The sequence below is a fragment of the Venustampulla echinocandica genome, assembly GCF_003357145.1.
Source record: "Venustampulla echinocandica strain BP 5553 chromosome Unknown scaffold_8, whole genome shotgun sequence".
NCBI lineage: Eukaryota > Fungi > Ascomycota > Leotiomycetes > Helotiales > Pleuroascaceae > Venustampulla > Venustampulla echinocandica.
Genome location: NW_022474213.1, coordinates 577,954 through 590,483, shown reverse-complemented (window position 1 = coordinate 590,483; position 12,530 = coordinate 577,954). Strand labels below are relative to the sequence as shown.

The window sequence follows — 12,530 nt, the reverse complement described above, 5'->3', positions numbered from 1 at the left end:
CGATGATAGACAGGGTTCAGAGCGTGAAAGCCATAGGCAAATTTAACGACCAGTAGATTAGGTACCGCTGCGAGCGAAAGTACTTCGTACCTGTCTCTGGTCCCTTCAGCCGCCCATTACATCCACCTCCTTCTGCCCCCTTTAAAAATAGAAAATAGCCAGACTCTCCATGTCTGAGCAATTGTTATTTGCCTTTAACTCCGTCTAAGCAAGCAGGTTCGCCGAGGTCGGAGCGCTATCCGACCTTTACCCCCTCAAGATTCGGCTGCCCAACAACTTGCTTGCGGTCAATACGGAACCGCAGGCTCTTCTACCCTCTCCTGTCACCACTCCGCAGTCTGCAATGGCACCAAGCAAAAGTAAGCATCTCCGTGCCTGCCGGCCGCTATATAGCTATCGACGGGCTCTTGCTAATGGGTCTACTTAGGGGAGGCCGCGCATGAGTGCGTGTCCGACGAGGCGTTGGTTCATCTCAAGTCCTACAAGTATTCCAGCGTCGACAAATCCTTGATCTCGAATTATATTCTCAAGCACTACGTACGCCGCCCACCATTGACCACAAACTCCACTCGCGGGACTTTTTTGCTGAGGGATATCTAGTGGAATGGGTTCGTGCATCTGCTGCCGTTATGGCTCGCGCCGAACATGGTCACTCTCCTCGGATTCTTCTTCATCCTCACGAATATTATATTCCTAGAGATATTTATGCCGGATTTGGTTGGACCCGTACGTTCTCCCTTTGATGTGTGGCCCTATGCTGCTTGATATCTGATTTCCATTTGTGGCAGGGACCGACGTGGTTATACTACAGCTTTGCATTCGGGCTCTGGATGTACTCGACGATGGACAATGTCGACGGCAAGCAAGCGCGGCGGACAGGTACCTCCAGTGGCCTGGGCGAACTCTTCGACCACGGGATCGACTCCTTGAATTGCACCCTGGCGAGCTTGTGTGAGACGGCCGCAATGGGTCTCGGCACCTCGAAGGCAGGCGTGTTCACAGCCTTGATACCTTGCCTGCCCATGTACTTCTCGACCTGGGAGACATATCACACCCATACCTTGTATCTAGGCATCTTCAATGGACCCACCGAAGGCCTTATCATCGCATGCCTGATAATGATCCTCTCGGGATACTATGGTCCCCAGATCTGGACTCAGCGGATCACCGATCTCATCGGCCACCACTATTTCTTCGGATACCACGAGGTCTTTGGGACATATTCCGTTCGGGATCTCTGGGTGCCTATCCTGGTAACCTCCTTCTTTGGCGCGCACATGCCCGCCTGCGTTTACAATGTCGTCAAGGCACGACGGAGCGCCAATCTTCCCGTCCTGCCGGTCTTCCTGGAATGGACCCCGATGATCGTATACACATTCTCCATCGGAGCCTGGCTTTACTCGCCTTACTCAACCCTGATGGCAGAGAACCGGTTAGTCCTCTTCTGCCTGACGATGGCATTCGTCTTCGGTCGCATGACGACGAAGATCATCCTCGCCCATCTTACGCGCCAACCATTCCCTTACTGGACGGTGATGCTCACTCCTCTCGTTGGCGGCGCAATTCTGGGTAACCTCCCTCGCATCGGACTCCCACAAGTCAGCGCTTTCGTCGAACTCTGGTACCTCCGCGGATACTTCCTCTTCGCGCTGGTTGTCTATTTCAGATGGGCATTCCTAGTCATCAACAGCATCTGCGACTACCTCGGCATCAACTGCCTTACGATCCCAACGAACATGCAAATAGCCAACCAGGAGAAATCCAGATCGTCCAACGGGACGGCCAATTCAAGCAACGGTCACGTTCACGAAAAGAGAATCGACTAAAAAAGTTACTCGGGGAAGACGCCTAGTTGGATAGTGTGGTTCACAAGATGAGTTTGCATATAGGGGCATATGGCATTAATAGAAATAAACCCCCCTTCCTTCCCGCAATGCAAACGCAACTGCCGGGGAGGGGGACGGGTTTATGCATCGGGCGGAGAAAAAGAATCTATTTAGCATCGGGAGGGCGTTTTTGAACGAGCAAGCCTTTGACAGTTTACCAAAGCGCAAATTATCAATAATCATTGTTTTTGCTACTCAGTATAATCCCCCTTTTGTTTAGTTTTTTGTAATTTTGCGTACCTGCATAGCAGATATGGGAAGGGAAGGGTGGGTGATGCGATTTTACCAACCCGCTTCGCCCTTGTTTTTCAAAAAGTACAAATTTGTCTGCTCAATTCAATGATCATATATACATATCCTATTACAGTATCTGCCGTTTCACCAGGGACTTACTCATTTAATTAAGCGTACCAGGGTTTTTACATACCAACTTTTGTGTTTGTTTGTTCCTAGATGACCTATTATAAAAGAATTCCTATTAATCAATATCCATATCCAGTTTTCTATTCTAGATCTATGAGACGAGAGCTAAGCGGCTCTAATTGCTATTTTCCAAAGCATATATTTCTCTCCCCTCACCACTGGCCCGCTCGAGTGGCTCGGCCGCAAAAGCAGAAATAATTGAAAAGCTACTTGGGAGAATTAGAGAAAGCAGAATATTATGTATAAAGCCGATTTAAATAGTAGGTTTAAATGTGTAATGCAGATCCCCTGTCTTGTGGCGCTGTTGGGTTGTTTTATGACCACGCACGGTGCCAGGGTGCTTCGAAACACCAATTTCTAGGCAACTATACCCCGCAATTTAAGAGAGGATAGCTTCAGCTTCAGCTACTTCACTGACCTTACTACACTGTCCGTACCTGCTTCCCAGCCTCTGGGACGATGTCATCCTACGAGCTGCCAGCCAAGGTCGCTCATGGTAATCTGGGCTGCGAAGCCCACGGCTTGGTATCCTGTTCAAAGTGTTGCGTGGCCCTTAGCTTCATGCTCGGAGAGGAAGACGAGAACAAGTCGAATGTCTGCATTCGTGAAGATGGAGCAAGGAGGAGCTCTACGGAGTCTCTTGCGAATATCATTCGCGGGGAATCCCATGGACAAAATCAAAACGTACCATCTCCGCTTGCCAGTAAGCTTTTGCAGCTTCCCAGCGAGTTGCGCCAGCAGATATACACTGCCCTCTTCACCTCGACGATGCTTATCTTTAGCGAAACGTCCGGTAGATATATTATTACGAAGGATAAAAAACCTACCCCGAACGCCCTAGCCATACTTCGAACCTACCGTCAAATTCACAACGAGGCTAGAGATCTCTAGCTTAGCTGTGTCACGTTCAGCTTCAATACCTCGGCGGCTCTTCTTGACAACCTCTCAGTACTCCCTTCCGCCACCCTTTCCCAGATCCGCCATGTCCGGACGTTTGGGAACTCAATGCTGCTCGAGGTGTTTGAACACGATGATTTCGTCGACTACAGGCTTGTATGGCTACTCAAGCTTTTGCCAGCACTACACTTAGATGACCTCACCGTTATCGGGCCAATTGATGGCAAAATTGCATACGATACTCTCCAGGGGCTGATTCAGTATGGGAATGGATGGAGGACGTTGCGATTTATCTCGCAGCATTGGTCAGTACTCAGCTTTTCAATAAAAGCAGATATCTATGGTGCAGAACCACACTGGCGCAGTCCCAAACCAAGCACCCCAGAAGAAAAGATTATACACCAGCGCGACGGTGCACAGTCCGGGGCGTCCGTCACCACCTACTCCTCTGCAGGATTAGATGTATTTGACACGGTTCTGACCTTCCAACCCCGTCAAATATCCACGCAAGAGGCATCGTCTCCCAAAGCCCTAGCAACAAGTGTCGTAGAAGAAGACGAGGCGTTATCGACAGCAATCAAGAACGGTAAAGAGCTGCTAGTAGTTGTGAGGCGTGGTCAGGGGGCAGATATTTCAGAGGAAGAGCATTGGCCGTATACGTTGGAGCACGATATGCGACATTGGGCACATGGTATAACTTGGGCGGAGATCAGGCCTAGATATATGAATTTCGGCCAAGAGGACTTGGGGGACGAGGACGACAACGACAACATGGAAGAAAACATTGACGTCTGCGAAGGGGAAAATGGCGAGGATTTATTTCCTATACCGATAGCGGAGCTGAGGACGAGAGTCTGAGTTACCGCAACAATATCATGTTTTGATAGTCGAATACCGAGGAGGAACCGTGATTCTGGGTGAGCATGCGGATGAGCCACAACGGCGTTCATATGAAAATGTCGACCAAGTAGAAAACGCCAAGATCAACCTCCTTCAAAATTGTATTTAGCGGCAACATGTTAGGTCAAACACATAGGTAGACTAATACCACAAGTCTGTTCTCCTCGTATTCTACTTCCATGATTGTCGGCTTAAAAAATGCCACAATAAAACAGATGCCATACACTGCGAACCCTACTACAACTTTGTCAAGGGTAATCTGGGGGAAAGCATTAATTGATTTAATTAGCACACCCCCGTTCCTTGTTTTCCAGGGTCTATCTATCAATGTCTATGGAATTTAGTAGACTATAGTTTCCACATATAAGATCTAGAGCAAGTTGCGGTTAACATGCTTTAGCACGCTTGGGTTATGATAATTTACTTGATCTGCCTATTTCTGCAACCATCCTCATCATACTCCTTTTTGCAATCCTGTCCAATCCCCAACTCCAACTTGTATTGACGGAGCTGCTCTATCTTTCGATTAACAAACATACCTAAGCCCTTGTGGACCTCTGCACGGCAGAATGAGTCTGACCTCTCCTCTTGGTCGCGAGAAGGGCCAAAGCAAAATGGATCAAGCCGTGACCAGTATATTCGATCCAAGGCATAGCTGTCTCTAGCAGCCTCGTTGAACCAAAAGGTCATGTCGGTCATGGACTGGCGCATCAGGCTCGACAGACTGGGATCCGTGTTGGGGCTTACCGGGCCCTTCCGAGAAAGCTCTTGCTCCTCCAAGATCTCTAAAAAATAGTTCAAGCTTTGGAAGGTAAGCATTGAGAAGGTCTTCTTTATCTGGATTAGAGTCCCAATAGGCCGGCTCCTTCAGCAACAGCCATCGCGGTGGGGCATATGTAAATTGAAAAGGCGCGGCATAGCACCATTCCCAATCGATGATGCCGGTGATCTTGAAGGAATTATCTACAAGGATATTTCCAGGCCGGAAATCGTCACAGAAAAGCTTGAAAGGACCTTGATTGTACCTCCGCGATACGAAATTAGGAGTGATGGCACGGAACAGATGGCGAGCAGTATACTTCAATCGAGCGTCCGTCGCACTGCTAATACTATTCCGCTGCCGTTCGAGATGGAGGATGTTTTGCTCCGCAATCTCAAGAAGATAGTCGGCTGTGGTTGAGTAAACTCGTGGCTCCACATATACATCTCCACATCTTGCCAATTCGTTGATGTTGAGTGTAAGAGGCCCAGATTCGATAGACCAATTATCATCACTGTCGATGGACAGAGAGCCTATTCGATCGAAATCATGTTCTGAAAGTTGTAGAATGACATCTGCGATCTGCTGGTATACCACCCGCAGTGTTGAGTCCGGAATATCGCTACGCAGGATTTTGTCCCCTTGTTCATCGACGGAGTCTGCTTTTAGCATATCCCCAAGTGGCGTACCCTCTACAAAGGTTGTGATGAGAAAGGGGCCCAGGCCGGTTGGGTTGTCCTCCGCCATTCCGTAGGCAATCACGGTGGGGACGGGAATATCAGTCTTTCCTTGATGTATTTCATAGTGGCCACTTCACATCGTAGCTTCTGCTCTGCAAACATGACCTTTCCCGGGATGGGAAATCGCAGCATCCATTCTTCTCCATCCTCGTCGAACTGCACCTTGATGCAAAAGTTGAACGAGCCACATTTCAGACCGGCGACGTAACATGGCTGGTCATTCCGGAATTTAGATGCTAGTTGACATACCGAAGGTCCGACTTGACTGAGCTTTCGATTCCAAGCAAGGCGGTCGTTGTCGTGTCGAGCTAGTGCCAGATCATCGAAATCCATGGTTAGTTTCAAGCTAGGCTTGAACACTGTTACCAATTGAATTTGGGACGTTCCTATAATTAGCATAAATTTAGTTCGTGAACAATATACATCGTGGGGTAATTCTTAGTACTCGCTGAACGCTTATTCCGACGTTACTATAAGGTTTCTAGGAGGGAACATAATTTAAATATATAATATTATTTATTTATGTTCTTTCAGCTGTTGTTTTTCTACTACTGTAGTGATATAACATCACGTGATAGAGTTGTAGAGCAGCTCTCGACCTTACTTGAGGTACTACTCAGGCCATTATCCAAGAGGAGTTACGCATCGCGATAAAAGTATCTCCGCTTCGAAAGATCATAAACACCCTCCTGCTTAGAATATGTGACTTACTGATTAAGTATAGTCCAGCCTTCTGCCTTGAGCAGCTCAGCACGAACGGCCTGAGGCTGAGGTAACTCGCTCTGGACATTTTTGTTTTTGTTTACCGGCACCTCAAACTTCTGCAAATTAGTGGCCACCGGACCAATTTAGAACATTGGAATGCACCTTAGCTAGTAGTAGATGGACCAGATACGCCGTCAACTCGTCAATGATGCCACGGATGCCTTCATAGCGTCTATTGATTGCTCCAAAATCTGCGACCTAGCTTCTACCTTCCACCCTCAAGGCAAGCCATGCCGTGTCTTCTGCGAGCCAAAGAAGGGGAGTTATAATATCTGTTTCTTCATTGTCTTCCTTTCAGATGAAGGTGATACAAATGAAAAATGGGTGATACGCATCCCATTAACTCCACGTCTAGCGTTTCCAGAGGAAAAGATGCGCAGTGAGATAGCTACAATGAAGTGCGTCTCCCTAACATATTTTCTTCCCGATCGCGCATCTAAACTACTAAACTACTAAACTACTAAACTAACATCCATATCTAGATACATCACATCAAAAACCTCGATCCCAATTCCGCAGCTTCATGGCTACGGCTTCAGCCAAACTCACCCTTCTGGTCTAACATTCATGTTGATATCTTACATCCCTGGTGATCGCCTCTCTGACCACAATCTCCCAACTCTCAACCCTCCCCTCCTGTCCCATCTCCATACCCAGCTCGCAGATATTTTCATACAACTCCGCCACTGCGAATTCCCCCACATCGGCTCCCTCACTCTCGACCCTATCGATGACCGGACCCCGATCTTTGTACATAATCGCGCACTTTCGATTGATATCAACGACCACGAACTGGAAGGCCTAAGTCCAACAAGCATTATTGGCCCAAGCAAGATCTATAGGACCGCAATCGATTACATATATGCGCAAACCCAGCTACTCTTCAATCAGTTCGATAAGCAGCAAAACAGTGTCTACAGCGAGGCGGACGCCCGATATCATCTCTATGGGTTACATCAGTTTAGAAGCATCCTCATGGGTTGGTTGAGAAGAGAGTATAATGAAGGACCGTTTATATTAATGCATGGGGATTTCAGGACGGCAAATATCCTTGTTGATCAAAACCTGAATATCACAGGTGTACTTGATTGGGAGTGGAGTAGGACAGTGCCAGTGCAGATGTTTCTGCCACCTACGTGGCTAAGAGGGGGTGATATCCGTGACTTGCTGAGTTTCCGAGGCCTAGGGTATGGGAGTTATTTGGCAGGCTTTCGAGATGTGGTTAAGGCAAAAGAGAAAGAAATGCATTGCCAAGGAAGTGGTGGTGAGGAGAAAATACCGTTGTCAAAGCTTTGGGATGGGATCTATATCCTCTCAAATTTTCTTATTGGGCAGGCACTTTTACGTTTAGATGTCGCTGGGGATGTTTACTGGGACGCTCTCGATCGTCGTTACTTTGGTAATGACGCTGCAGCCAGGGTGGAGTTGTTTTATGAAGTGCTTGCAACAAGCAATCAAAAGAGGGTAATAGCAAGGAAATTGCAAGAGTTGGAGATGTATAACGCCGAATTGAAGGAGCGGGGTTTAGAGGAGGATAAGCCCCTTGAGCCGCTTAGAGGATTGCCAGCCGATAAAGTCCAGGAACTAGCGGAGCATCTAAGGAATTTCAATAACAGGGAGGAAGCTAGGAGACATGAGTTTTGTTCATGGGCATGGTTCAGGTCTCGAGTGGGTCTAGATTGGAGGCATGTTATTTAACAATTCCATTATGAACCTGCCTAGCTAACATGATAAGTAGCAATCCCGTATCACCCCAGACCGTCAGCCAAGTTGTAGTTGGCATCACAGTAATTTCGGCGGTGTCTTATGCACTTTCTCGACCTCGATGAACTGGTTGTACAGACATTTCCCTTTCATGCCTATATAGAGTGCCTATTTGTGCTTCTCAAAGTATCCTATCCCTTAAGTAGCTCTTCAAATTCCTCAATCTCTTCCTGAATCTCCTGTATCCTTCCCTCAAGAGCTTCCAACTTGCCCTCTACTTCCTCTATCACTTGCCCAATAGATTTCGCATCACTTAATCCCCTTGCGTTACGTGCACTACTCGCACTTGATTCTAACGCATCTTGTGTCACAATATCAACCTTGTTCTTGAGGTCTTCAATGAAGGCTAATTGCTCCCCCTGGTCGGCTTTGAGGCGAGCATAGAGCACTTTTTTCTCGGCCAATTTGGCGAGCAAGGCGTCTGTGATCTGACCACCGCCAGTCGACATCTTGAGATTGGTCTTGACTTCGAGTTAGCTTCGAATAAGCACATCGATTAGTGACTCACTTGTCTTCAAACCCTTTGGTTCGCGTCATCCGAATTTGGGCTTTTAATTACGAAAGTCGATCGCGCCGTTTATAAAAGGTAATAAAGGGCGGATGGAAATATATAGGCTCTATACACTGGAACTTTTTAATTACTGACTGGTATTGACGGAGGTGAAAAGAGGGCCTCTATAGTGACGACGTAGTGCAGGTCCCTATTCAGCTGCCCGGCTAATATTAGCTTGGGCTGTTCCCGTGGTAGGTAAGAGTGTATGTTGTAGACACGGCTATCAAGAGCGAGCATGAGCACATGCATATAACTGCAAGCAGGCAGGGGGTTTTTGCATGATGGCCCATTAGCTGTGAGCCAACGGCTAGGTCATCTTCGCCTTATCTGTTTCTTGAAGCCTTGCAATTCGATGGAATTCGTCCCCGCCCTAGCCGTGATGTTTGTTTTGTAGACGTGGCAGGTGGCAGCTGTCCCTTCAGGTTGGTCAGAACACACGCCACAAGGATACTTAGTACTCCGCACAAGGGGAAGCCAATGCAAAATAACGCCATAGCATTTAACCAAATCCGAGTGACCTAACCCATCATCTGGTTAAGATATCTCTTTTTGGTTTTTAATTAGTCGTGATGGATCTTATTTCAACACAACTTCACCAGACTCATTGATAAACTCAACCCCCAGACATAATATATCTATGCAGTCTAAAGGGCGTCTTACACCGCCACCGCAGTCCTCGGACTTGCTACATCGCGTTATGCTTGTTGATACATCTTCAGTTCACGAAGAATGTATTGTTGAGCCTCCAAGACCTCCAATTAGTCAACTACCTCCACCACCTCCGCTACCTTGGATCCTTCCAAGCTCTTTGAGGCTCGTTGACATTGAGCCAGACAGAGCTGAGATCAAGATCCTCAAGCTTGCCAGCACTGAACGGCGCCTACAAGATATTCACCAAACCCTTTTGCAATACCTCCTAACTCAGATACCTGATAGTACAAGGGGGAGACTTCGGCTAAGTATATTCTATGAATCGATCGTAGAAGCTATCTTACATTATCATCTATCAGTTCTTGCTTATCTTTTCTTTATACGCGTTGGTGAACCGATGTCCTATATCAAAACCGCGATCGAGGTTCGATCGCCTACTATCTTTCAAGTATTTCTCGAGTACTCGAGAACGGTTGGGATATCAATAACCCACTGGGCCACTAAAACGTACTATACCACCAGCGCTGGGGTAGGATCCTACTCTTAATCTTTATACGACAAGCCTACTCATTTACTAACAGCCAGCTTAGCTATATTAGTGACAACAGAGTACTGACTGAATGGTTTCTCGACCATAGCGCTAACCCGAGCGCAATGTGCGCTTGGGACTTTACTCAAATGTCGGAAGCTATATGTCAAGCCTGGCTAGATATAATTGAGCGTTTGTTCGATCGGGGCGGAAATATTGAACGAGGTCAGCTCCTCTATAATGCTGTGCAGAGAGCTACCCCAGATGCTCTCAGTCTTGTCCGTATACTTCTAGACAAAGGTGCTTCAATAAATGACATCCAGTATAAGAACCATACTCCGTCGTAGAGGGATCGCTTTTGTTTAGGCTCCGTACGCCTCTTCATTATGCGGCACAAGATGGGCGACTTGAGCTTGTATCGTTTTTGTTGTCTAGAGGAGCAGATCCTACAATTCTAGATACAAGGGTAGTGACAGAGCTTCAATCAACAGAACACAATCTTCAATCAGATGTGGTAGAGTTATTTCGAAGTATATTGAATTAAGCCCCTATTCTATCATCAAATACGTTCGCAATGTGGCACCTACATCATCGTTTCTCCGCACTGCTAAAGTCAAACTTGCCCTTACTTACATTGCTTCCACCAAACTCGTTGCAGCCCGCGGACTACGATAGAAGAAGAAACTCGTTGCAAATTCTGTAGAAATATGCACGGTATTTCTTGCTTGCTGTTAGAAAAATCCAGACCCTCCAGGTTTCCTCTCATTGTGCCAAGTAACTAAGCCAGTCAGTAAGGTCTCTTGAAATATTTATCCAAGTCCACCACTTCTCTTTTCTACCGCAAATTGTTTGCGTAGTTCAGAAGTCAGACATCGGATTCGTCGGAGTCTTGATTTATATTTTAAAACTTAAAGATGAATAATTAAAAAGAAATAACTGTTAGCTATATCGAATTTTAATATAAAGTATTGATATAAGGTGATTAATTTAAACTAAGATTCAATATTTATTTAGCTTTAAAAGAAGAAATTCTATTAAAATATAAACAATATAATTATTATTTTATAACTTAAAGATACCTGTAATTTAAAATTCTTCTAATTCTCTTTCAAATAAGATTTTCTTTTGTTTTTAAATATAATAAAGGATGAAATCCTAGGTAATAATAGTATAGTAATTGTGAACAGTGGATAGACACAAAGCACGAGATGGGGGACGGCCATATAAGCTCCTGTACTTCCTTGGTGTGAGAAATCGGCACTTTGCACTATTCCTAACAATTCAGCCATTCATCAACTCAAAATTTTGTCATGGCAGGCAGCTATTGATTTAGATCAGGGACAATTTTGGCGGGTATAAGTATTTAAAATACTCCTCACAGATCATGAGTTGCGCGAACGCCGTGGGCAGCGCTGGTTGCAGAGGTATCAGATAAAAGTAGTGAATCTCATGGATGTCTATCGCGAGATGTACAATAAAGACGAGTATGAGTGCGTGAAACTCCTAATTGTCATCAAATATTCAAGAATTCGAGGATTCTATCAACCGCCTGCTCATCACCTTCCAGAGTTTCCATCAACTCCTCATCAACCCATCCCTCAGTATAGCTACCCCCAAAATTAATCACCCAAGCATCATCGGTTTCCTTATGAATAAGCACATTATGCGGCTTTCCATCCCCCCATATGACCCCAATCTCATGAAGTAAATCAACTGTCTCCCGAACCTGAGCTCCCCACTTCTTTCTCCTTTCCGTCGAAGCCTCCACATCCCCATCCTCCAACCCCCGTAAATCAGATAGTACTCCCGTGGGAATGTATTCTTCCAAAATGCCAATAATCATCCCTGTCTCTGCCGACGTGACCAGACCAAATAATCGAGGCACTCGAATCGAATTAGCAAGCTGCGAGCTCGCCACCTTGCGGAGACAGTCGAATTCCCGTTTAATGCTTTGCTAGAAAGCATCATCACCGCTCTTGCAGCACATTTCGCTTCCTTCGACCAAGACTTAGGAAATGTAGCCCTGCCCGACGATGGTTTCCAGTACACAGATATCTTTGGATGAGTATTGAGGCAATCCCATGTTATTGACGATTTTTATGCCAAAGAGATGGTGATAGCGCGCTTCATTAGTTTCTTGTGGTATCAACTCCGCCTTCCCATTATTTGTTATGAAACGGAAGGAAAAGGTTTCCGGGTACAGAAGAGAGTGTAAATCTGAGAGGTCTGGTCCATCGGGAAGTGGGGGAGCCAGTCGAGTCCAAATTGACCTCCCAGCTTCGTAAACGAGTATTTCAATTTCTTCCTGGACAGCTAGAATTTCGTCTTCGTCTTCATCATCTATGGAGTCGAATTTTGAGATGAGAGGTCCTTCGATTGTGTCGGGGGAGGAGGGGGGAAGTAGGGATACGTGAAAACGCTTGCCGTGATACATGACGGTTATAAAGAGGCCATCCCCGCATCCACTGTCCCATTGCACGGCTTGCCAGTTCTTGGGGATCATCTTCGTTTCGAATGTGGATATGGATAATCGAAGCGATAGAACACGTGAGAGTATGGAGGAGTTTGTGGAGATGTTAGAGTTGATTGAACTTGGGGAGGCTGTGCTGATGCTGGAGATTCCGTTTGCGGAGGTGCATGAGTGGTTGAAAAGGGCGGAGAG

General features: G+C 46.4%; 7 protein-coding genes across 7 annotated transcripts; 3 read left to right on the top strand and 4 right to left on the bottom strand.

Annotated features, from left to right (window-relative positions):
* Positions 1 to 343: 343 nt before the first annotated feature.
* Positions 344 to 1,826, top strand: BP5553_08562 (sn-1,2-diacylglycerol cholinephosphotransferas-like protein; the record flags this gene model as incomplete). Its single annotated transcript, XM_032017185.1, has 4 exons — positions 344 to 359; positions 428 to 537; positions 601 to 726; positions 789 to 1,826. The coding sequence occupies 4 exons, from the start codon at positions 344 to 346 to the stop codon at positions 1,824 to 1,826; spliced, it is 1,290 nt and encodes a 429-aa protein (XP_031866616.1).
* A 942-nt stretch (positions 1,827 to 2,768) lies between these two features.
* Positions 2,769 to 4,064, top strand: BP5553_08561 (uncharacterized protein; the record flags this gene model as incomplete). The annotated part of the gene is made up of 2 exons (XM_032017184.1): positions 2,769 to 3,012; positions 3,259 to 4,064. The coding sequence occupies 2 exons, from the start codon at positions 2,769 to 2,771 to the stop codon at positions 4,062 to 4,064; spliced, it is 1,050 nt and encodes a 349-aa protein (XP_031866615.1).
* Positions 4,065 to 4,767: 703 nt separating this feature from the next.
* Positions 4,768 to 5,939, bottom strand: BP5553_08560 (Uncharacterized protein; the record flags this gene model as incomplete). The annotated part of the gene is made up of 2 exons (XM_032017183.1): positions 4,768 to 5,649; positions 5,856 to 5,939. The coding sequence occupies 2 exons, from the start codon at positions 5,937 to 5,939 to the stop codon at positions 4,768 to 4,770; spliced, it is 966 nt and encodes a 321-aa protein (XP_031866614.1).
* A 549-nt stretch (positions 5,940 to 6,488) lies between these two features.
* Positions 6,489 to 8,069, top strand: BP5553_08559 (uncharacterized protein; the record flags this gene model as incomplete). The annotated part of the gene is made up of 2 exons (XM_032017182.1): positions 6,489 to 6,769; positions 6,854 to 8,069. The coding sequence occupies 2 exons, from the start codon at positions 6,489 to 6,491 to the stop codon at positions 8,067 to 8,069; spliced, it is 1,497 nt and encodes a 498-aa protein (XP_031866613.1).
* Positions 8,070 to 8,266: 197 nt separating this feature from the next.
* BP5553_08558 (uncharacterized protein) lies at positions 8,267 to 8,584 on the bottom strand (the record flags this gene model as incomplete). Its single annotated transcript, XM_032017181.1, has 1 exon — positions 8,267 to 8,584. One exon carries the CDS (start codon positions 8,582 to 8,584, stop codon positions 8,267 to 8,269), a length of 318 nt encoding a protein of 105 aa, XP_031866612.1.
* Positions 8,585 to 11,381: 2,797 nt separating this feature from the next.
* Positions 11,382 to 11,711, bottom strand: BP5553_08557 (uncharacterized protein; the record flags this gene model as incomplete). The annotated part of the gene is made up of 1 exon (XM_032017180.1): positions 11,382 to 11,711. The coding sequence occupies one exon, from the start codon at positions 11,709 to 11,711 to the stop codon at positions 11,382 to 11,384; it is 330 nt and encodes a 109-aa protein (XP_031866611.1).
* Positions 11,712 to 11,876: 165 nt separating this feature from the next.
* Positions 11,877 to 12,371, bottom strand: BP5553_08556 (uncharacterized protein; the record flags this gene model as incomplete). The annotated part of the gene is made up of 1 exon (XM_032017179.1): positions 11,877 to 12,371. One exon carries the CDS (start codon positions 12,369 to 12,371, stop codon positions 11,877 to 11,879), a length of 495 nt encoding a protein of 164 aa, XP_031866610.1.
* Between the last annotated feature and the right edge of the window lie 159 nt (positions 12,372 to 12,530).